Genomic DNA, 24,378 nt, shown 5'->3' on the forward strand with positions numbered 1-24,378 from the left:
TGTCACTTAAGGGTTTTATTTTGTCTAGGTGGGGCTTTTTGCCCCTTTCTCCTAAGTGTGTGTCTGTAGCATATGTTGGGTAAGAAACTTTGGCTTTGCTTGTGGGTACTTTGTTGGCGGTCTAGGTTCTCAATGGATGCCTTGGTTATAGATATAAGTGCGGTGGTTTTCTCCATTGTTAGTTGTTTGTAGGCTGCAACAGTGGTAAGCTATGTGTGTGGGCAGATTTCCTGTTTCTTGTTGAAGAGGATGGAGATATTTGGATTCCTTTCTCTTTCCCCAGGTCTGTGGTCTTCTTAATATTGTGAATTATATTGGCATGCCCAGTTTAATCTCTGAGACAGTAGGTGGTACTTGTTGGTAAGAATTAACCATACCCTTCATGATTCAGTCAGGAAATGTAAAGAACTGTAAAAATTTACTTCCCTGTCATTAGGTGTTGCTTGCTGAAATAATTAAGCTGAAGTGTTGCTTTTTGGACTTATGGTTGGCTCTAGTGCTTCAGAAGAATCACTCAAATGTTCCAGCTGGTGGGCAGAGTCCTGGAACATCCAGGTGACTCCTTATTCCCTACTACAGCACAGGTGGGTGGAGGAGTGAGGCTGGGTGGAGCTGGGTTGGGTAAGCCTGCCCTCAGGCTCCACAAAAGCTGATAAGGTAACAGTTTCAGCAGTGGTCAATTGTCCACTCCTAGGCTTCTGTGGGAAAGCTGCCAGGGACAGGCTGAAGTGGCCCCACCCATCTAACAATTCTGCTTGTGGTGGAGGGGCTGTCTGAGATTCACTATCTGGCTGTCAGGAGTGAGGTTCACACTTCTCCCTTCCCTGCTCCATGGTCTCCCTCTGGCATCTGCTAGCAGGCAGGGGCAGGTTAATTTATTATTGAATAAAAATAAATTTTTAAAATAAATTTAATGTAGCCTTAGTGTACATATGATGTTTGTGAAGTCTATAGTAGTATACAGTAATGTCCTAGGCTTTCATATTCACAATTCACGCAGTTACTAACTTACCCAGAACTAATTCCTCTCCTGCAAACTCCATTTATGGTAAATGTCCTATACAGGTGTACCACTTTTATCTTTTATACCATATTTTTACTGTACATTTTTTTGTGTATTTAGATACACAAATGCTTACCACTTTGCTAGCATTACCTAAAGTATTCAGTATAGTGATGTGCTGTACAACTTTCTAACCTAGGAACTATATAGCCTAGATGTGTAGTTAGGTTACACCATCTAGGCTAGGTGTGCTAGGAAGCACACTCTATGATGTTTGCACAATGAAATTGCCTAATGACATTTTTCAGAAGGTATACCAATCGCTAAGCAGCACATGATGATAGTTATTATTTGTGAATAAGAGATAAAACTTAAAAAACCCAAAAATATGTGTCTTAGAATATGTGCTTGTGAGGAAAAAGAGTGGAATCAATCCAAATGTCCACCAATTTGAGAATGGATAAAGCATTTGTGCTATGGCCACAAAATGGAAAATGTTTTAGCAATAAAAAAGGAATGAAATACTGATGCATTGTTACAATATGAGTAAACCTCAAAAACATGCTAAGTAAAAAACGCCATATATTATATGATTTCATTTATATGAAATGTCTAGAAAAGGCAAACCTAGAGACACAAAAAAGTGGATTAGTGGTTACCTGTGGCTGGGAGTGGGAATGAACTTAATTGTAAATGGTTGTGAGTAATCTTTTTAGAATGATAAAAATGTTCTATAACTGAATTAAGGTGATCATTGCAGACCTAGATAAATTACCTAAAATCATTGAATCATACACTTACAGTGGGTGAATTTTATGGTAATAAAATACCTTGACGTCATTTAAAAAATAACTGCTAATCTGTACCTCTATGGGGAGTAAATTTACCAACTAGAGTACAATGTTTATGTACAGTTGGTTTTATCTTTAGCCTTAGAGTCTCCACTTAAAACACTGTTTTCCAGTTACTTAGAGCAGCCCATTTTTTCTTCTCTGTCAGTAAGATTATGTCATACATTTGTAACACAATTATTAATAGTTCCATTTGTCTCAGCCTGCATTCCATCCTGGTATATTCCAACATCCTGGTTCATTTATTTTTGCATGCATGTTTGTATTGAGAAAATTATAATGTTATAGAATGATGGAAAAGGTGACATTATTGTATGGATTACTGATTGCTATTTGCTTTGTTTCCCCCATTCCCCTGCCATTTTTGGCATGGGAGTGCCTACTGTGGAGACTATTCCTTTCTCAACATTACATTGTGTGTTCTGTGTCTACATGCATGTGTGATTTGTGCATGTGTTTTGGAAGGCAAATGACGTGAAAAAGAATTCTCTGTATCAGGAGAAGCCACATCATAGGAGCTGCCTCTGCAAAAGATTATATTAGATAATTAAATAGGAAATGTCTGATTTTTGAATCAAAAGTTTAGTTTATTATATCTCAAATAGGAAGCAGTACAATTAATCAAAGTACCCGCCTAAACTATCAACACAGTTTTGTCATCTTAATGGTAGTTTGTTAATGCCAGCAGCAAGGAAACCTGAAGAGTGAGTGGTGATGAAATTGTGACAGGCGTTTTCCACGGCTTGTTGAGAATTGAATATTTTTCCTTGTAAAAAGTGGCCTAAAGCATGGAAGAAGTGGAAGTCAGTTGGTCCAAGGTCTGGTGAATATGGTGGATGGCAGAGAGTACCCAAGTCCAGTTTTTGTAGTTTGAGCAGCATTCTTTGTGTGACATGTGGTTGAGTGCTGTCTTGCAAGAGGATTGGTCTGTCTCTACTGACCAATCTTGGCTGCTTAATCTCAAGTATCCTCATTGTTTCATCCTATTGGTTGTAGTAGACATCCACTGTAACTGATTGACTAGGTTTAATGAAGCTGTAGTGGATAATACCAATGCTGGACCACCAGACAGAGACCATTAGCTTTTTTTGATGAATATTCAGTTTTGGACCATGTTTTGGCACTTCATCTTTATCCAAACATTGTGCCAAATGCTTGCAATTATCAAAAAGAATCCATTTCTCATCACACATAACAACACAGTGTAGAAATAGTTCATCTTTATGTCATGACAGCAAAGAAAGGCAAGCTTTGAGATGATTTCTCTTCTTCTTCACGTGGAACTCATCTATCCAGCTTTTTTACCTTGCTGATTTGTTTCAAATGGTCCAATATTGTTGGAATAGTAACGTCAAACCTTGCTGCTAATTCACACATAGGTTGACACGGATCTGCTTTCACTATCGTTTTAAGCTCATTATCCACCTTAGTTTAAGGTCACCCACATGGCTCATTTTCAAGAATAAAATCACCAGAATGGAACTTCTCAAACCATCAATGTACTGTGTGTTCATCAGCCGCATCCTTCCCAAATAATTAACTGATATTTTAAGATATCTGCACTGCATTGGTTCCATGATGGTACTAAAATAACAAGAATTTTTGACTTACCTATGGTTTCACAAAAATTGCTCTAAAAATATATGAAAGATAATCACAAATCAAAATGTGTGTTTGAAAGACTGAGAATGTACCTTCATAATAAACATAAAACAAGAAGTGTCAAAGTGAAATGTCAGATGCCAAATGTCAAACTTGGTACCTAAGAAAATTGAACATTTCATACTTAATAACCTTATATATCACAATATTGTGATATTTGGCCTTGATGCCAAAATTGGTTGACAATTTGTAAGGTCTTTGGAAGAACTGACTGTATTTTCCATGTATTTTCTCATGAATATTTGAGGCAACACTGTGGTGGACTGATTTCAACAATGGTCTCAATGTGTTCTTGCCTACTTGCATTGACATTCTCCCACACTAATTCTGGTCTTGGCCATATGATTTGGGTGAATGTGACAAAGGCAAAGAAATGCAAACAGAAACTTTAAAATGGCTTTAAATTGAGACTTGCCTACGTGGTGCTTTTAAAACTTGAGTTTACCATGTAAAGACTCCTAAGCTAGTTGGCTGGATGATGAAAAACATGTAGCCAAGTCACCTCCTGTGCCAGTTAAGCATGTTTTCTCTTAGCTCTAAAACCACCCTTCTATACTCTGCTTTGTGATGTTAGATCTGCAAACCACATTTTTGCTTTGCCAAGTAGTTCCAAGCTAAGCTATACAAACAGGGGGCTTCAGATGAAGACTTGCAATGCTGGAGACAAAAAAGAGATTTGTTCCTCCCACTTAATTCTCACTGGGATTTCTGAGAGCTTCCTGTCTCTTTTTAGTTTCTTTTTGTTGTTGTTGTTGTTTTTAATTCAGGATATTAGGGGGGTACAAACATTTTGGTTACATGAAATGTGTTTGCCTTGCCCACACCAGGGTTACAAGCACGTCCCTCCCCAAGACCGTGTGGCCCATATCCATTAGCTCTGGGTTTAACCCCAGACACACTCCTTAAAACCCCCAGCCTCCCTAGCTGACTGGCACCCAATGAGTGTTATTACCATGTGAGCATCTTAGTGTTGATCAGTTAGTACCAATTTGGTGGTGGGTACATGTGGTACATGTTTTTCCATTCTTCTGATACCTCACTTTGAAGGATGGGCTGAGTCCCTATCCAGGATAATATGAGGTGCTAGATCACCATAGTTTTTTATAGTTGAGTAGTACTCCATGGTATACATATACTACATTTTATTAATCCACTCATGTATTGATGGGCATTTGGGTTATTTCCACATCTTTGCAATTGTAAACTGTGTGGCTATAAACATTCTAGTGCAGATGTCTTTATTATAGAATGTCTTTTTTTCCTTTGGATAGATGCCTAGTAGTGGTATTGCTATATCAAATGGTATGTCTAAATTTAGCTCTTTGAGATATCTCCAAATTACTTTTCACAGGGTTGTATTAATTTTCAGTCCCAACAGCAGTGTAAGAGTGTTCGAATCTCTCCACATCCACACCAGCATTTGTTATTTTGGGACTTTTTGATAGAAGCCATTCTCACTGGAGTTAGGTGATATCTCATGGTAGTTTTGATTTGCATTTCCTTAATGATTAGAGATGTTGAGCACTGTTTTATATGTGTGCTGGCCATTAGTCTGTCTTCTTTTGAAAAGTTTCTGTTCATGTCCTTTTCCCATTTATTCATGGGGTTGTTTGAATTTTTCTTGTTGATTTTCTTAAGTGATGTATAGATTCTTGTTATAAGCCCCTTATTGGATGTGTGGAAAACAAATATTTTCTCCCATTCTGTAGGTTGTCTATTCAATCTAATGATAGTTTCCTTGCCTGTGCAGAAGCTTTTTAATTTGATCAGGTCCCATTTGTTTATTTTTGTTGCTGCTGTGATTGCTTTGGGGTCTTCTTCATAAATTATTTCCCTAGGCCAATGTCTATAAGAGTCTTCCATACATTTTATTCCAGAATTCTTAAGGGTTCAAGCCTTAGGTTTAAGTCTGTTATTCATCATGAGTTGATTTTTGTAATAGGTGAGAGGTAGGGATCCAGTTTCAATCTTCTGCATGTGGATATCCAGTTTTCCCAGCACTGCTTATTGAACAGAGATTCTTTTCCCCAATATATACTTTTGTCTGCTTTGTCAAAGATTAGATGACAATATGAGGATGGTTTTATGCATGGGATCTATGTCCTATTCCAAAGGTCTATATCTCTGTTCTTGTGCCAATACCATGCTATTTTGGTTACTATAGCCTTATACTAAAGTTTGAAGTCTGGCAGATTGATGCCTCCCAATTTGATATTTTTGCTTAAGATTGCTTTGGCTATCTGAGGTCTTCTCTGGTTCAAAGTGTAGAATTATTTTTTCTAAATCTGTAAAGAATGATGGTGGAATTTTGATAGGGATTGCATTAATTCTGTAGATCACTTTAGGTAGAATGGATATTTTTCAATATTGATTCTATCAATCCATGAGCATAGTAGGGATTTCCACCTGTGCACATCTTCCACAATTTCTTTTCTCAGTGTCTCATAGTTTTCCCTATAAAGATCTCTCACCTCCTTCATTAAATATATTCCTAAACATTTATTTTACTTTTTTTTTTATTATTTCGGCATATTATGGGGGTACAGATTTTAAAGTTTCAATAAATGCCCTTCCCCCCCTTCCCAAAAAGTCTGAGTCTCCAGCATGACCATCCCTCAGATGGTGCGCCTATCACTCGTTATGTATGTATATACCTGCCCCCCCTCCCCCCCTTCCCCAATACTCTATTACTGTAGTACCTATGTGTCCACTTAGGTACTACTCAGTTAATACCAGTTTGCTGGAGAATATATCTGGTGCTTGTTTTTCCATTCTTGGGATACTTCACTTAGTAATATGGGTTCCAGCTCTAACCAGGAAAATATAAGATGTGCTATATCACCATTGTTTCTTAGACCTGAATAGTACTCCATGGTATACATATACCACATTTTATTAATCCATTCTTGAATTGATGGGCACTTGGGCTGTTTCCACAGCCTTGCAATTATGAATTGTGCTGCTATGAACATTCGAGTGCAGGTGTCTTTTTTGTAGAGTGTCATTGGATCATTTGGGTAGATACCCAGCAATGGGATTGCTATATCAAATGGTAGATTCACTTGTATCGCTTTAAGGTATCTCCATATTGCTTTCCACAGAGGTTGAACTAGTTTGCAGTCCCACCAGCAGTGTAGGAGTGTTCCTCTCTCTCCACATCCACGCCAGCATTTGTTATTTGGAGACTTTTTGATAAAGGCCATTCTCACTGGAGTTAAGTGATATCTCATTGTAGTTTTGATTTGCATTTCCCTGATGATTAGGGATGGTGAGCATTTTTTCATATGTTTGTTGGCCATTCTTCTGTCTTCTTTAGAAAAGTTTCTGTTCATGTACTTTGCCCACTTTTTAATAGGGTTATTTGATTTTTTCTTGCTGATTTTCGTGAGTTCTAAGTATATTCTAATTATCAGCCCTTTATCGGATACGTAGGATGCAAAAATTTTCTCCCATTCTGTAGGTTGTCTGTTTACTTTCATGACTGTTTCTTTGGCTGTGCAGAAGCTTTGTAGTTTCATCATGTCCCATTTATTTATTCTTGTTGCTGCTTTGATTGCCTTTGGGGACTTCTTCATAAACTCTTTGCCTAGGCCAATGTCTAGGAGAGTGTTTCCAACATTTTCCTCTAGAATTCTAATGGTTTCATACCTGAGATTTAAGTCTGTTATCCAGCGTGAGTTGATTTTTGTGAGAGGTGAAAGGTGTGGGTCTTGCTTTAGCCTTCTACAGGTGGCTATCCAGTTTTCCCAGCACCATTTATTGAAGAGGGGTTCTTTTCCCCAGCGTATGTTTTTGTCTGCTTTGTCAAAGATTAGATGGCTATATGAGGATGGTTTTATATCAGGATTCTCACATCTGTTCCACTGGTCAATATTCCTGTTTTTGTGCCAATACCATATTGTTTTAATTACTACAGCTTTGTAGTATAGTTTGATATCTGGCATATTAATGCCTCCCATTTTGTTTTTGTTGCCTAGAATTGCTCTTGATATTCGGTTTCTTCTTTGGTTCCATACGAAGCGTAAAATTATTTTTTCTATATCTGTGAAGAATGCTGATGGGATTTTAATAGGTATTGCATTGAATCCCTATATCAGTTTGGGTAGTATAGACATTTTGATGATACTGAGTCTGCCGATCCACGAGCATGGTATGGATTTCCATCTGTTTACATCCTCTGCTATTTCCTTCCTCAGTGTTTCATAGTTCTCCCTGTAGAGGTCTTTTACGTCCTTGGTTAAGTATATTCCTAGGTACTTTAATTTCTTTGTTGATATTGTGAAGGGAATTGAGTCTTTGATTTGGTTCTCAATTAGATTGTTGTTGGTGTATATGAATGCCTCTGATTTTTTGTATTGATTTTGTATCCTGAGACTTTACTAAATTCATTGATCAGTTCCAGGAGTTTCTTGGTTGAATCCTTGGGGTTTTCTAGATACAATATCATATCATCAGCAAACAGTGAAAGTTTGATCTCTTCTGCCCCTATTTGGAGACCTTTGATTCCATTTTCCTGTCTGATTGCTGTAGCCAAGACTTCCAACACTATGTTGAACAGAAGTGGAGATAGTGGGCAGCCTTGTCTGGTTCCAGTTCTAAGTGGGAATGATTTCAATTTTTCCCCATTCAGTATGATGTTGGCTATGGGTCTGTCATATATGGCTTCTATCATTTTTAGGTATGTCCCTTCTATGCCTATTTTCTTAAGTGTTCGTATCATGAAAGGGTGTTGAATTTTGTCAAAAGCTTTTTCTGCATCTATTGAAAGAATCATGTGATCTTTGATTTTGCTTCTGTTCATATGGTGAATTGCATTTATAGATTTACGTATGTTGAAACATCCCTGCATCCCTGGGATGAAGCCCACTTGGTCGTGGTGGATTATTTTTTTGATAAGTGTCTGGATTCGGTTAGCTAAGATTTTGTTGAAAATTTTTGCATCTATATTCATTAGGGATATTGGTCTGTAGTTTTCTTTTTTTGTTGCATCCTTTCCTGGTTTTGGTATCAGAGTAATATTCGCTTCATAAAAGGTGTCGGGGAGGTTTCCGTTCTTCTCGATGTTGTGGAATAGTTTCTGCAAGATAGGTACTAGTTCTTCTTTGTAAGTGTGGTAAAATTCAGGTGTGAAGCCATCTGGACCGGGACTTTTCTTTTTAGGGAGATTTTTAATTGCTGTTTCTATTTCAGCTGTTGAGATTGGTCTGTTCAGGGAATCTATATCTTCCTGGCTGAGCCTAGGGAGGCTGTGTGTTTCTAAAAATTTGTCGATTTCCTCCACATTTTCTAGTTTGTGTGCATAAAGATTTTTGTAGTATTAATAAATTGTACCTTGTATCTCTTTGGGATCGGTTGTGATATCTCCTTTTTTATTCCTGATGGAGCTTATTAGAGATTTCTCTTTTCTGCTTTTCGTTAGCTTAGCCAATGGTGTGTCAATTTTGTTTATTTTTTCAAAGAATCAACTTTTTGTTTTATTAATCTCCTGAATAGCTTCCCTGTTTTCAATTTCGTTCAATTTGATCTTGTTGATTTCACTTCTTCTGCTGGGTTTGGGGTTGGTCTGTTCTTCTTTTTCCAGCTCTTTGAGTCATTTCATTAGATTGTCTACTTGTGATCTTTTTGTCTTCTGGTTATAGGCATTTATGGAGATAAACTTTCCTCTCAGAACTGCTTTAGCTGTGTCCCAGAGGATTTGATAACTTGTCTCTCCATTGTCGTTTTCTTCATAGAACTTTTTTATTTCCGTCTTGATTTCTTCATTTACGAAGTAATCATTTAGTAGGAGGTTGTTTAATTTCCACGTTATTGTGTAGAAAAGTGAGTTTCTGTTAGGGTTGATTTCTAGTTTTATTCCACTGTGATCTGAGAAGGTACATGGTATGATTTCTATTTTTTTAAATTTCTTGAGATTTTCTTTGTGTCCTAGGATATGGTCAATCTTAGAGAATGTCCCGTGAGCTGATGAGAAGAACGTATATTCAGTGGATTTTGGGTAGAATGTTCTGTAGATGTCTGTCAGACCCAATTGTTCTAGAGTTTTGTTTAAGTCCATTATTTCTTTATTAATTTTCTGTTTGGAGGATCTGTCTCGTGCCGTCAGTGGGGTGTTGAAATCTCCGGCGATTATGGAGTTGCTATTAATCCATTTGCTTAGCTCCAGTAAGGTTTGCTTTATGAATCTGGGTGCACCTAAGTTGGGTGCATATATATTTAAAATTGTTATCTCTTCTTGTTGGACTGTGCCCTTCACCATTATATAATGACCCTCTTTGTCTTTTACTACTTTTGTTGGTTTAAAAACTAAATCGTCTGAAATTAGAACTGCCACACCAGACTTCTTTTGGCTTCTATTTGCTTGGAATATTGATCTCCACCCTTTTATTTTTAGTCTATATGCATCCTTGCAGGTTAGATGTGTTTCCTGAAGACAGCATATACTTGGCCTGTATTTTCTTATCCATTTAGCCAGCCTATGTCTCTTGAGTGGAGAGCTTAAGCCATTCACATTTATTGAGAGAAGGTAAGGTAGATTACTGATCATTCTGTTGGTTTGGATGTTGTTGCTATGATTTCTGTCTTGAGCTATTGTAATATCTGGCCGTTAATATCTTTGGGTTTTGGTTGTTTTTATATTCGTGGGTTATTATTATGATGTTCTATGCGTAACGCTGTTTTAAGTACTTCTTGTAGGGCTGGTCTTGTCTTGGTGAATTCTCTGAGCCTTTGCTTGTCTGAGAATGTTTTTATTTCTCCTTCATATATGAAGCTTAGTTTTGCAGGGAATAATATTCTAGGCTGGGCATTGTTTTTTTTCAAAAGGGTGAGAATGGGGCCCTAGTCTCTCCTTGCTTGTAAAGTCTCATTGGAGAAGTCTGATGTTATTCGAATTTGCTTTCCCTTGTATGTTACTTGCTTCTTTTGTCTTACAGCTCTTAGAAGCGCCTCTTTAGTTGATACTTTGGTCAGTCTGATGACTGCATGTCGTGATATCTTCCTGTTTGTGTTGAATCTCCCAGGGGTCCTCTGAGCCTCTTGAACTTGTATATCGTGATTTTGAGCAAGGCCTGGGAAATTTTCCTCTATTATATCTTCAAACAGCTTGTCCAACCCTTGAGTGTTGTCTTCTTCCCCTTCTTGTAACCCTATGACCCTCACATTAGGTTTCTTCACATAATCCCACAGCTCTTGTAGGCTTTGCTCTTTTCTCTTGTTTCTCTGCTCTATTTCTGTGACTGATTTATTTAATTGGAGGGTGTTATCTTCAAGCTCTGAGATTCTTTCTTCTGTTTGATCTACCCTGTTCTTGAGACTTTCCACTGTATTTTGTAGTTCCTTGAATTGATTCTTCATTTCCAGGAGTTTGGTTACACTTTTCTTCATTGTGTCTATTTCTTTTCCCATATCCTGGAGACTTTTTGTGGTTTCTTGGTGTTGTTTATTGAGTTGTGTTTGCAGCTGGGTGAGTGTTCTTATGATCCACATACGAAATTCCTCTTCTGTCATATTGGTTGCCTGATTTTGGTTGGTGTCCATTTCTAGGGGGCTGGTGCTCCTCTTTGGGGGTGTGTTTTCCATTTGGTTCTTCATATTTCCTGAGTTCCTTCCATGAATTCTTCCCATGTCGATCAGTTGTTGTTACTTTCCTTAGGTTATTGTTTGGGTATTCACACACCTTGTTTAGTTTCTGAGGTGTTAGGTGGTGTCTGTGGGTGAAATTGGACCACTCCCTGTATATTGAGTCAGTGGGTGCCGTGGTAAGGCTGTGCAAGATGCCGTCCCTGTCAGTAGGTGGCGTTTGCTTGGAGTAACAAGCTATACTGTTGATTTTTTGTCCTGTTACCTGTTCTTGTTCTGGGCGGAGCTGGGTTGGGTCAGCCTGCCATCAGGCCGTTAGCAGGGGTCAAAGTTCTGTCCTCTGCTTCCAGGGAAAGCTGTCAGGGCGGGGCTGGAATGGTCCCGCTCAGCCAGAAAGTCTGTGTGTGGGGGTGGGGCTGTCTGAGACCCGCAGTCTGGAGCGGGCCTCACTTTCCACCCTCCCCAACTCCGCAGCCACTCCTGGGCCTCTGCCAGCCGGCCAGACCACAAGCCTCCAGGCCTCCCCGGACTGTGATGCCGACGGTGAGGTTCCCTGCACAGGAACGCCACTTGGGTTGGGCGCACAGCCTCCTCCTGGGAGGAGGGTTGCCCTCTAGGACGCTGATCTGCCCCTAGAGGCACACACCCCTCAGTAGGCTGTTCACGTATAACCCTTCTGTGTCCCGGGCAATGCTAGCCCTTGGTGCAGGGGATCTGGTCTGCAGGTCCAACCTCTGTGTCCCAGAGTTCAAAGTGTATCCCCACCAGGGAGAGGATTTTTGGTCCCAATTCACCCACAGGGAGCCCAAGCTGGGTCTATGTCTCTCAGCCTCTGAGTCGGCACCGTTCTCCTGGGAACACGGTGCCAGCAGCACCTGGGAGGGCGGGTGTGTAGGGAGATCACAGTCTGAGTTCCCCTGAGTCAGGTGTAGGGTCCCAAACGGGAAGGTCCCATTCCCTGTAGGTGCCTCCGTCTGGTGGCTGTATTATCTCTCTGGGCAGCCGCGGGTTGGGGAGGAGGCAATATGGCGCCTGCCGCGCGGCTCAGGTCTGTGCACACGGAGGTGCCCGAAGGAAGTTGGGAACCTGGTGCCACGTCTGCTACAGGCTCACCGTTGGCAGGCGGCGGCGGTCTCTGGGCTGGTGTCCGCAGGTCTCTTCACCCGCTGGGGAGCCCACCAGCAGTCCCGAATGCAGGGGAGGGGAAACAGCAAATCCACCTACCCTTGCCACTGGTCTCCGGGCTGCTCCGGTGGTCTCAGCCTCCAGTTCTCCTCCGCAGCCTCCTCCCGTGGAGTCTCCCGGGGTCTCAGGTACCCCTCCTTCCGGCCCTTGTCCGCTGTATGCTCGTCTTCTTGCTTCTTTCCTCTAATTTCTGCTAGAATCTGTCTTTTCTGCAGAGACCCTCTGTCTGGCGGTGTTATTCGTCCACCATCTTGCTCCGCCCCCCTCTTGTTCTTTTCTTATAGCATATTTTTTGGCTTTTGTGTGCATGTCATACTGGTCTTGTGAAATATTAATATGTTTGGAAATGTTTCCTCCTTTTCAATTTTTTTGAAGAGTTTAAGAATTGGCATTAATCCTTCTTTAAGTGCTTCATAGAATTTACCCTAAGAGTCATCTGGTACTGGGCTTTTCTTTGCTCAGAGTTATTTGATTACTGCTTCAATCTCCTTACTCACTATTGGTCTGTTCAGATTTTCTATTTCTCATGATTTAGTCTTGTTTTGTTTATTTATTTATTTTTAAAACTATAGCTTTATTGAACTAAATAAAACCAGGAAGCATATTTGCTGACATAATGGAAAGACCACATAACGAGTGATAGGCGCACCATCTGAGGGATGGTCACGCTGGAGACTCAGACTTATGGGGGGAGGGGGGAAGGGCATTTATTGAAACTTTAAAATCTGTACCCCCATAATATGCCGAAATAAAAAAGAAAAAAAAGAGAAAAAAACCTTTATATTTGATGATTTTTTTCTCTTGAAACATTTCTCTGATTCACTCTTGGTAGGTTGCATATTTCTAGGAATTTATCCATCCCTTCTAGGTTACCCAACTTGTTGGTATATAATTGTTCATAGTTGACACTCTTATGATTTTTTTGTATTTCTGTGATACCAGTTGTAATTCTACTTTTTCCTCTATAAGGTGTCCAGTCCTCTCTCTCTTTTTCTTAGTCTGGCAAAAGACTGCCAATTTCTTCATCTTTTCAGAAACCACCTCTAAGTTTTGTTGGTCTTACCTATTGTCTTTTTAGTCTCTATTTAGTTTTGCTACAATCTTTATTCATTTTTTATTTTGTTTACTTCAGCATATTATGGGGGTACAAATGTTAAGGTTACGTATATTGCCCTTGCCCCCCCCCTTAGGTCAGATCTTCAAGCATGACCATCCCCCCAAGACGGTGTGCATCGCATTTATTATGTATATATATACCCATTCCCTCCTCCCCCTTCCCATCTGCCCAACAGCTGATAAATGTTATTCCTATATGTCCACCTAGGTGTTGATCAGTTAATACAAATTTGCTGGTGAGTACATGTGGTGCTTGTTTTTCCATTCTTGGGATACTTCACTTAGTAGAATGGGTTCCAGCTCTATCCAGGAAAATACAACAGGTGCTATATCACCATTGTTTCTTATAGCTGAATAGTACTCCATGGTATACATATAACACATTTTATTAATCCACTCATGTATTGATGGGCACTTGGGTTGTTTCCACATCTTTGCAATTGTGAATTGTGCTTCTATAAACATTTGAGTGCAAGTGTCTTTTCTATAGAGTGTCTTTTGTTCTTTTGGGTAGATGCCCAGTAATGGGATTGCTGGATCAAATGGTACATCTACTTGTATTGCTTCAAGATATCTCCATATTGCTTTCCACAGAGGATGCACTAGTTTGCAGTCCCACCAGCAGTGTATGAGTGTTCTTATCTCTCCGCATCCACGCCAACATTTATTGTTTTGAAACTTTTTATAAAGCCCATTCTCACTGGAGATAGGTGATGTTGAGATGTTGGTGATAGAGATGTTGAGCATTTTTTCATATGTTTGTTGGCCATTATTGTGTCCTCTTTTGAAAAGTTTCTGTTCATGTCCTCTGCCCACTTTTTGATAGGGTTGTTTGATTTTTTTCTTGCTGATTTTCCTGAGTTCTAAATAGATTCTAGTTACCAGCCCCTATCAGATGTGTAGCATGCAAAAGCTTTCTCCCATTCTGTAGGTTGTCTGTTTGCTCATATGACCGTTTCTTTGGCTGTGCAGAAGCTTTTTAGTTTGATCAGGTCTCATTTATTTATTTTTGTTGTTGCTGTGATTGCCTTTGGGGTCTTCTTCATAAATTCTTTGCCTAGGCCAATGTCTAGAAGAGTATTTACAACGTTTTCCTCTAGAATTCTAATAGTTTCATACCTTAGGTTTAAGTCTGTTACCCAGTGTAAGTGAATTTAGTGAAGTCTCAGGATACAAAATCAATGCACACAAATCAGAGGCCTTCATATACACCAATAACAGTCAAATTGAGAACCAAATCAAAGACTCAATACCCTTCACAAATAGCAAAAAAGAAAATAAATTATCTAGGAATATATTTAACTAAGGAGGTAAAAGATCTCTACAGGAAGAACTATGAAACACTGAGGAAGGAAATAGCAGAGGGCATAAATAGATGGAAAACTGTACCATGCTGGTGGGGTGGCCGAATCAACATTTTTAAAATGTCTATACTACCCAAAGTGATTTACAGAATCAATGCAATCTCTATTAAAATACCAACATTATTTTTCAGATATAGAAAAAATAATTTTATGATTTTTATGGAACCAGAGAAGACCCCATATAGCAAAAGCAATCCTAGGCAATAAAAACAAAATGGGAGGTATCAATTTGCCAGATTTCAAACTATGCTACAAGGCTGTAGTAATTAAATTAGCTTGGTATTGGCACAAGAACAGGGACATTGACCAGTGGAACAGAACTGAAAACCCAGATATAAAACCATACTCATGTAGCAATCTAATCTTTGACAAAGCCAACCAAAACATACACTGGGGAAAAGAATCCTTATTGAATAAATGGTGCTGGGAAAACTAGATAGCCACATGTAGAAGACTGAAGCAGGATCCACACCTTTCACCTCTACAATCTTTATTATTTAATTCCTTCTGCTAGCATTGGGTTTAGTTTGTTTGTTTGTTTGTTTTTAGTTCCTTGTGGTGTAACGGTAGGTTGTTTATTTGAGATCTTTCTTTTTTCTTAATGTAAACTTTTATCATTATAAAATTCCCTCTAACCTCTGCTTTTGATACATCTTATAAGTTTTGGTATGTTGGTTTTCCATTTTCATTTGTCTCAAGATACTTTTTTCACTTCTTTTTTATGTCCTTTTGACCCATTGGTTGTGCAAGAGTGTATTGTTTAAATTCATATATTTGTGAATATTCCAAAATTTCTCCTGTCACTGATTTCTAGTGTCATATCATTGATATTAAATTTGTAAAGGCTTGTTTTGTGGCCCAACATATGATCAGTCCTGGAGAATGTTCAATGTACACTTGAGAAGAATGTATATTATGCTACTAATCAATGGACTATTTTGTATATGTCTGTAAGGTTTATTTTTCCTACAGTGCTATTCTGCCATTTTCTTATTGATTTTTTATCTAGATGATTTATCCATTGTTGAAAGTAGACTATACTCTCCCCTTACAATTATGTATTGCTATCTAGCACTCCCTTCTTCTCTGTTAATGTTTAGTTTATATATTTAGGTGGTCCATTGTTGGATACACATATATTTATGATAATTTTGTCCTCTTGATGAGTTGATAATTTCTCATTATATAGTGAACTTTTTTATCTTCTATAAATACAGCCATCTCTGCTCATTGTTTAGTTATCATTTTCATGGAATAGTTTTCCATATTTTACTTTCAACCTGTGTGTGACCACAAGGCTACAACTGTCACCATTTTCTTACTCTGGCATGTCTCTGCTGCCACTCACCTCTTTGTACTATTATTGTGAAATAAATTCTGTATACTCCTATTATATGTTGTAGAGCCAACAATAAATTTATGTACTTTTTATACTATTGTCTTTTAAATAAATTAAGCAGAAAGGAAATAAAATATGCATTCATACAGTCTTTTGGAATTACATAATTCCTTTAACTCATGCTCTTTGGGGACATAATTGAATTACTGAGTAAGGTCAATTACTTTCAGCCTGAAGAAACTTTCTTTAATATTTCTTGAAAAGCAGTTCTGCTAGCAACAAATTCTCTCTTTTTCTATTTATTGAGTAATCTTTTCATTTTGCCTTCCTTTCTGAAAAATGATTTTGCCTAACATAAGACTCTTTGTTGGCAGTCTTTTTCCTTTCAGCATTTTGAATATGTCATCATACTGTGTTCTGGTCTCCACAGTATGATGCTAAGCCAGGGGTTAATCTTACTGGGTTAATCTTACAGGGGTTCACTTTTGAACCCCTGTAATCTTACAGGGGTTCAAAAATAATGAATTGTTTTTATATTGCTGCTTTTAAGATTTTCTTTTTGTCTTTAAACATTTTTACTATGGCTTCTTTGTGTTTATTCTACCTAGAATTTTATTGAGCTTAGAGGTGTAGATTAATGTGTTTCCTCAAATATTTTTCAAAGATTTTAGCTATTATTTCTTAAAATATACTTTCTGCTATTTTCTCTATTCTCTGTCTACTAGTCTCATTACATTTGCTTATTCTTTCTTCTGACCGTTGAAAGCTACTATTGAGCCTGTATAGTGAAATTTTCCGTATAGTATTTATTATACTTTTCAATTCTAGAATTTTCATTTGGCCCTCTTAAAAATTATTTCTCTTTTTGGATATTCTTTATTTAATGAGACCTTGACCTTCTTTAATGATGTTTTCCTTTAATGATGTTTGAACATATAAATAACTGTTTTGTAGTTTGCCTTTTAAGTCCAACATCTGACACTCTCATGAGAATGTTTTGTTGCCTGCCTTTTTCCCATGTATAGGTAACACTACTGTTTCTTTGTATTCCCCATAATCTTTTGCTAAGCACTACACATTTTAGAGACTATTTTATAGCAACTCTAGATACCAATTTCTTCCCCTGCTTGTGGGAGCTTGTTGTTTTATTTACTACTTATTTGATTAATGACATGGCTGGGTTATCTTATCACAGAGTCTTTCTCCTGTGGTGCAAAGCCTCTAGTGTTGCTGCTCTGAAAAAACAGCTTTAGTCATGGAAAGTTACTTTCGTACTACAATGGCTTTATCAGGTTTATTTTCAAATTTCTCCATCCCTTATTTTTCTGTTAAGCTGTCTAACTCTGTGGGCATTCACTAGAAATCAAAGAAGTGGTGTGTCTATAACACTGTTACTTCTGGACTCAATATACAAATGTGTTATCTGAAATATAATATCTCTAAAGCAACCTGCTAGAGCTGTGATGTTATAAATTTGCCTGACACTTTAATTATATAGAGGTAATTTGTCACCATGAAATAACTATTATATTCCTCTTTTTATCACATTCATCAACTAGCATTTATGCTTTTGCAAATTCAAAACAAATTTCCTATCTAAGCAAGAAAAATGAAAGTACATAGTACTAAACAAACAAGCTTTTATAAAATCACTATAACACTGGATTTTTATATACTTCTAAGTACATGAGTTCTTACACTAGTAATGTATTCTAATTTTTGATTGATAGTAAATACTACAGCTTAACTAATTATAGGAGGATATTCATGGAGAATTTTACCTATGTAATTCTAACTTATAGGTACTATTGTCAATCTATAAGTTAGAATTACATGCTAAAGGTCCATGCTTAATTTAACTCCAAGAATACCAAAAAACTACAAATATTAGATTTTCTTACCTGGGTGACTCTTTAATTGTGTCTTGATTGACCCCTTTATTATACCTGTTCCAATAACATTTGGCAAGACTTCTTTATCAGTTTCTATAGAAGTAAAATAGATTTCAACATACTTTGTAAGTAAACATTACCTTATGTTTGTGTGAGTATGCATGTGTGTGTACTGCTAATTTTCATTAATAGTAAATATTAGAGTTTAACTAATTATAGGAAGATATTCATAAAGAATTTTACCCACGTAATTCTAATATATAGTACAGTTGTCATTAAAGGTCCATACTTAATTTGACTCCAGGAATACTGATAAACTATAAATGCTTCCTTACCTGGGTGACTCTTTAATCGTGTCTTGATTGGCCCCTTTATTATACCTGTTCCAATAGCATTTGACAAGACTTCTCTATCAGTCTCTACAGAAGTAAAACAGATTTCAATATACTTTGTAAGTAAACATTACCATATATATATATGAGTGTGCATGTGTGTGTAGTACTAATACTTAGTATTTGTTATTATAGAAGAACAGTTATAAAATAATGTCTGGATTGCAGAATCAGCAAACCTTAGAATTGGAAGGGCTATTGGCAGTCATAAATGCCTCATTATATTGATATATTGAAGTTCAGAGATCTTTCATGATTTTAACAAGAACACATGTCAAGATAGTGACAAACTGACATCAAAAACTCATGTACATAGCAGCACAATTCATAATTGCAAGGCTGTGGAAACAGCCCAAGTGCCCATCAATCCAAGAATGGATTAATAAAATGTAGTATATGTATACCATGGAGTACTATTCAGCTCTAAGAAACAACGGTGATATAGCACATCTTATATTTTCCTGGTTAGAGCTGGAACCCATACTACTAAGTGAAGTATCCCAAGAATGGAAAAACAAGCACCACATATACTCACCAGCAAAGTGGTATTAACTGAGCAGCACCTAAGTGGACACATAGGTACTACAGTAATAGGGTATTGGGCAGGTGGGAGGGGGCAGGGGGGTGGGTATATACATACATAATGAGTGAGATGTGCACCATCTGGGGGATGGTCATGCTGGAAACTCTGACTTGGGGGGGAGGGGGGAAAGGGCATTTATTGAAACCTTAAAATCTGTACCCCCATAATATGCCGAAAAAAAAGGAAAAAGAATCTAAAAAAAAAAACAAAAACAACTTTAGTGGAGAAAAGACAGACAAGTGAACAAAGAAAAGAATAATACATAGGATTTCAATACACTGTACATGCATTCATGTGCTTGATATGTGATTCTGTACTTTACAAATGCAAGACTTCTATAAAAAGACTGAATGTTTCCATTCTAAAAAAAAAAAACTCACGTACAACTTTATAATTACTTAACCAATAATTTTTCCATGCATTGCTACCTCTTATGCAGACTGAAATTATCCTGAGGAGTTCATTATGATAATATAAATTTCATTTTTACACTAATAGCACATTCTACTGTGGGATGTACCTGGAGAGGTGAAACATAACATTTTAGGTCAATTTGTGAATCTAGGCCTCTACAGTCACAGAAAGGAAAAAATTGTTTCATTAGTTCAGAAAAATTTATGTCATTTTTAAGGTCATGGAACTGTAAATCAAGTATGTATCAATGATATAGAAGAATAATAAGGTATCTTGTGTAGTATGAAAAAATACCTCGCATGTCTTATCAGTTTGTAGACTTTGTAGCTGGGAAGGATGAAGCAAGTAAAGGTGCAGTAGTATCAGACTGAGATTGCATTCCTATCCACTTAGTTTTTATGTGATTTGAAGTTTTTGCTGAATTTAAAACTAACGGTTAGGTCCAATAACAGGAAAAATACATGAAAGTTATTAAAGGAAAATTGACATTGAAAAAGGAACAATTGGGATGGGTGACTTGGGTCAGTTAATGGACTCAATATTTTGTGAGTAAAAGTTGGTTGTAGCAGAACATATAACAGAAGTTAGAAACCTGAAATGACCCAGACAGCATGGAGTGAAGTTTCACTTTGAAGAAATGGCTAAATTCATGAATAAATGTTAAATATTTCAGTGTAACATTTCCATCCCAAATATACTGCCACTGAAATCTAAATTGAAATATAGATCAGTTGAGGCATCATTATAAAAATAAACCAAGACATATAAGATTGGGCAGAACATGTTTTCCATAAGAACATGGCTATATTTTGTGAAAGTAAATAGAGCTATAGCAGCACAAAACTGGAGAATGTTAGCAGACATGTTTTATCCTCTCTGGTTCTTACTCCAACTTGTATATTTGTAAGAAGAAATGGTTCATTTCAAATGAGCATGCAAAGATTCTTAGATAAACAAGGAGGCAATGAGAAGAGAGCATTTTAGGGCAGATAAGGTTGAGCATTAGGAATAGAAAGATATGTGCTAGATAAATATATGATCTAGTCAGATTCAAAATTTTCCTCCGACACAATATCCTTTGCTTTCTTTTGTAATCCTAGCTTGCCTGAAATTCACTGACATAGTTTTATAAAATATATAACAGACCATAGTTACTTAAAGTTCTTAAGATGCTTTTTTAAGATGCTCATGTATTTATATAACTATCAACGTAGTCAATTTTAGGTTCTACTTGAGATTAAACTAATCAAATTCCAGCAAGGTACAGAAACATTAATCTTACATAGTGTTATTCCCTCTTCAACATTTTTGCACTACTGTTATACATATTGCAACTATATATGTTAAATACATTGTTATAATTGTAGGTATAATTATTTACGTAAATAAGCTTATTAAGAAGAGCAAGTACATATATATAGTATTTGCTATACTAATCTTGTATTACATTGCATTATGAAATATATTATATTTCTATATCTTATGGGCCTGAAGATATATATTATTTTATACAACTGCTTTTTAAGAGAAGAAATGAGATGTAACATGCATTTATACAACAATTTGTAATCACAGAATAACTTTTACCAGTGTTCTTTCTTGTGTGGATTCTAATTACTGTGCTAGGTCACTTGATTTCAGACAGAAGAATGTTATTAGTATTTCTTATAAAGCAGGCTGCCTAGCAATTGATTCTCTAAATTTTTATTTAGTTGAGATTACCTTTATTTTATCTTCATTTTTATTTTTTTATTTTTAGTTTTAGTTTTTTAGTTTTTTATTTTTTCATATTATGGGGGTAAAAATATTGTTAGGGTTACATATATTGCCCCTGCCATTCCTCCCCAAGCCCCCCCCAACGCCTTACCAAAACATCAAGCATGTCCTACTCTCAGGTGGTCCTCATCGCACCTATTTTGTAAGTTTAAATTCTTTCCCTCCTTCCCCCTCCCATTTGCCCACCACCCGATAAAATTTCGTTTGTTTGTTTTTTCCCTTTTTTTGACCTTTGAGTTACATTGGCTGTGGGAAAAATGGCGGAGTAGGGGTGCCCTCCTGGCTCAGCTCCCAGAGCGAAAAGTGAAGAAAGCGGATAGTCACACGTGAGCCATCTGCACTTATCTTCATTTTTAAAAGATAGTTTTGTTCAATGTAAGACTCTTGATTGACTATTTTTTCTTTCAATACTTTGAATGCCTCGAGCCTCTAGAAATCCAGTGCACCACCATTGCACAACAGAGCCACCCTCTTTCAACACTTTGACTATGCCATCCCATTACCATCTGGATTTAATAGTTTCCAATGTTAACTTAGGTGTTAAACTTACTGGTCTTCCCTTTTTTACATGATGACTTGTTTTTCTCTTTCTGCTTTGAAGATTTTCTCTTTGTCTTTCTCTTTCAACATTTTAAATATGATGTGTCTTTTTGTGGATTTCTTTGTGTTTATTATACTTGGGTTTCATTAAGTTTGCATGTATAGATTAATTTACATTAAATATTTTAGCTATTATATCTTCAAATTTTTTTTGCTCTTTTCTCTCTCTGCTCACCTCCTAGTATTGCCATTCCTGTAATAGTTCTGATTCTTTCTTCTGACAGTTTAAATCTAATATTGAGCCACTCTAGTGAATTTTTCCTTGCAGTTATAACTTTTGAAGTCCAGAATTCCCATTTATTCCCTTCTACAATAATTTATTTTTGTTGATATTCATCAGAAAGATTGTTAACTGAATTGTGTCTGCCCATAATTCATATTTTGAAGCCCTACCATCCAATGTGAATGTATTTGGACGAAGGGACTTTAAGGAGGTCATTAATGTTAACTGAGGTTTTAAGGCTGGAGCCCTTTTCTGATACCATGTTTCCCTGAAAATCAGACAAGGTCTTATATTTATTTTTCCTCAAGAAGACGCACTAGGGCTTATTTTCAGGTGTTATTCTTTTTTAAGTACAGTACAACAATATACATTTTATTCAAATATAGTTAAGTTGTCTTCTTCTGGAACATCATCATAACTCTCCAAACCCCAAATTCCACCCTGAATTTCTTCCGACTCTATTTCCTTTAGAACCATTGGCCCCAATCTCTCATGTGGAGCAATGGAGCTCTTGTGGGGCAGATGAGAAGGGCTGCTCATCTTCTTTACCAGCCAGTGAAAATGCATGGGTTTTGCAGATATGCTGCATAGCCATGCCCATCACTAGGTCTTATTTTCAGGGTAGGGCTTATATTGCGCAAATGCTTAGAAATCCTCCTAGGGCTTATTTTATGGATAGGTCTTATTTTTGGGGAAACACAGTATTACTGGTATCCCTAAAAAGAGGGAAGACACAAGACAATTCTTGCTTGTGTTGTCTCTCTTCCTCCCTCCCTCTCTCCTTTCCATCCTACCACTCCACACCTCCACTCACAGATGAGAGGTCATGTGAGTAGGCAGCTGTCTGCAAGCCAGGAAGAGAGGCATCACAAGAAACCTTGGCTGTACTTTAACCTTAGATTTTCAGCCTTCAGAACTGTGAGAAAAGAACTTTCTATTGAGATATTCAGTGTAATTTTTAAAAATGACAACCCTGAGCGGGTAATACAGACATTGTCATCATACCTTCCTTTCATGCTTTAAGCATGGTTTCCTTGAATTCTATGAACATATTTATAATAATTGCTTTGTAGTGTTTGACTGCTAAGTGTAACACCTCGGGCTCCCACAAACATTTTTCTGTTGCCTCCTTTTTTTCCCCTATGTTTGGGTCATACTTTACTGTTTCTTTGAATGACTCATAATTTTAAACTACAAACTAGACATTTTATATAATATAGCAAATCTAGATACTGATTTTACCTGTCCTTCTTCAGGGCTTTTTGTTGTTTGATTATTTACTAATTTTTGTGATCATTTTAATTAAGTCTCTTTCTTCCAAAGTAAAAAGCCTCCAAGAGCACAGCCTTGGACATGAACACTGCCACCTTTAAATGATAGTGATTTCAGGAGGGCTCTCTTCAACTGCCTCTTTCCCTTATTTCTCTGTTAAACTCTCTGTCCCTTTTGAAAAAGTATGCCTAACACTTAGTCCAGAAGCAAATTCAGTCATATAACCATTGAACTATATAACAAAACTAACTCTATTGCAGCTGAGCTATCATAAATTTACTTGTCATTTTTTATCAATAGAGGGAATAGGTAACCAATGAAATAACTATCTGTTATATTCTTATCACATCCATCAGCTAGCTTTTCTGCTTTTTCAGATTCAAAGCAACTTTCTTTTCTAATCCAGACATATAAAATGATAAAAATAGCATTTGAAATAGTTGTACCAAGCATATTTTTAGGTTAAAACAGCATTTTATTTTTATGAATTACTTTCTGAATGAATGAGTTCTAAAGCTAATAATATCTAGCTAATGTTCCATTGATCATAAGTACTAGAGTTCTCCAAATTACTAAAGGAAACTCATAAAAAATTTGCCAATATAGTAACAACTTATAGGTACAGCTGTCATCAGAGATCTATATTTAACTGCAGAAAAGCTAAATAAATCATGAATACTAGACTTGATTCTTGTTCTTACCTGTGTGACTCTTTAATTGTGTCTTGATTGAACCCATTATATTTTCTCCATTAGCTTCTATCAAGTGTTTTATGTCAGTCTCTGTAAATATAAAACAGATTTTCAAATCTTTGAAAGGTAAATTGAAACATATATCTGTGTTTGCTTACTGGTATGTTCACATAGATGGATAGTATAATAACAACTTAATTAGCATTGATTATTTAAAAAGAAAAATTATTTTAAAAGGTCTGGGTTGCAGAATCACAAAACCTTACAGATGAAAGAAATCAGATAAGCCTCATTTTATTGAAGTATTGAGAATTTTAGTGATTTAGTTTCATGAAACCAGATATCTAAGTAATGAGAAAACTGATACAGAAATCGATGTCTCATTCTTTAACTTTTTCTATACATTTGAAACTCTCTTATGCAAGCTAAAATAATC

The 24,378-nt window shown here is 36.9% G+C and overlaps 1 protein-coding gene across 9 annotated transcripts in view; it reads right to left on the reverse strand.

Annotated features, from left to right (window-relative positions):
- The window catches only part of LOC105881716 (coiled-coil domain-containing protein 7-like), a 162,720-nt gene that overhangs the window by 45,204 nt on the left and 93,138 nt on the right, over window positions 1-24,378 (reverse strand). For 7 of the 9 annotated variants that reach the window (XM_075997578.1, XM_075997576.1, XM_075997574.1 and 4 more), the window contains 3 exons: window positions 23,952-24,032; window positions 18,326-18,409; window positions 18,000-18,083 (listed from right to left, as the gene is read on the reverse strand). In XM_075997578.1, coding sequence (XP_075853693.1) covers window positions 18,000-18,083; window positions 18,326-18,409; window positions 23,952-24,032 — 249 coding nt within the window. The remainder of the gene's footprint in view (window positions 1-17,999; window positions 18,084-18,325; window positions 18,410-23,951; window positions 24,033-24,378) is intronic. The other 2 variants (XM_075997571.1, XM_075997575.1) reach the window with 2 other exon arrangements.

Source organism: Microcebus murinus, chromosome 25 (assembly GCF_040939455.1).
Source record: "Microcebus murinus isolate Inina chromosome 25, M.murinus_Inina_mat1.0, whole genome shotgun sequence".
Classification (NCBI taxonomy): Eukaryota; Metazoa; Chordata; class Mammalia; order Primates; family Cheirogaleidae; genus Microcebus; species Microcebus murinus.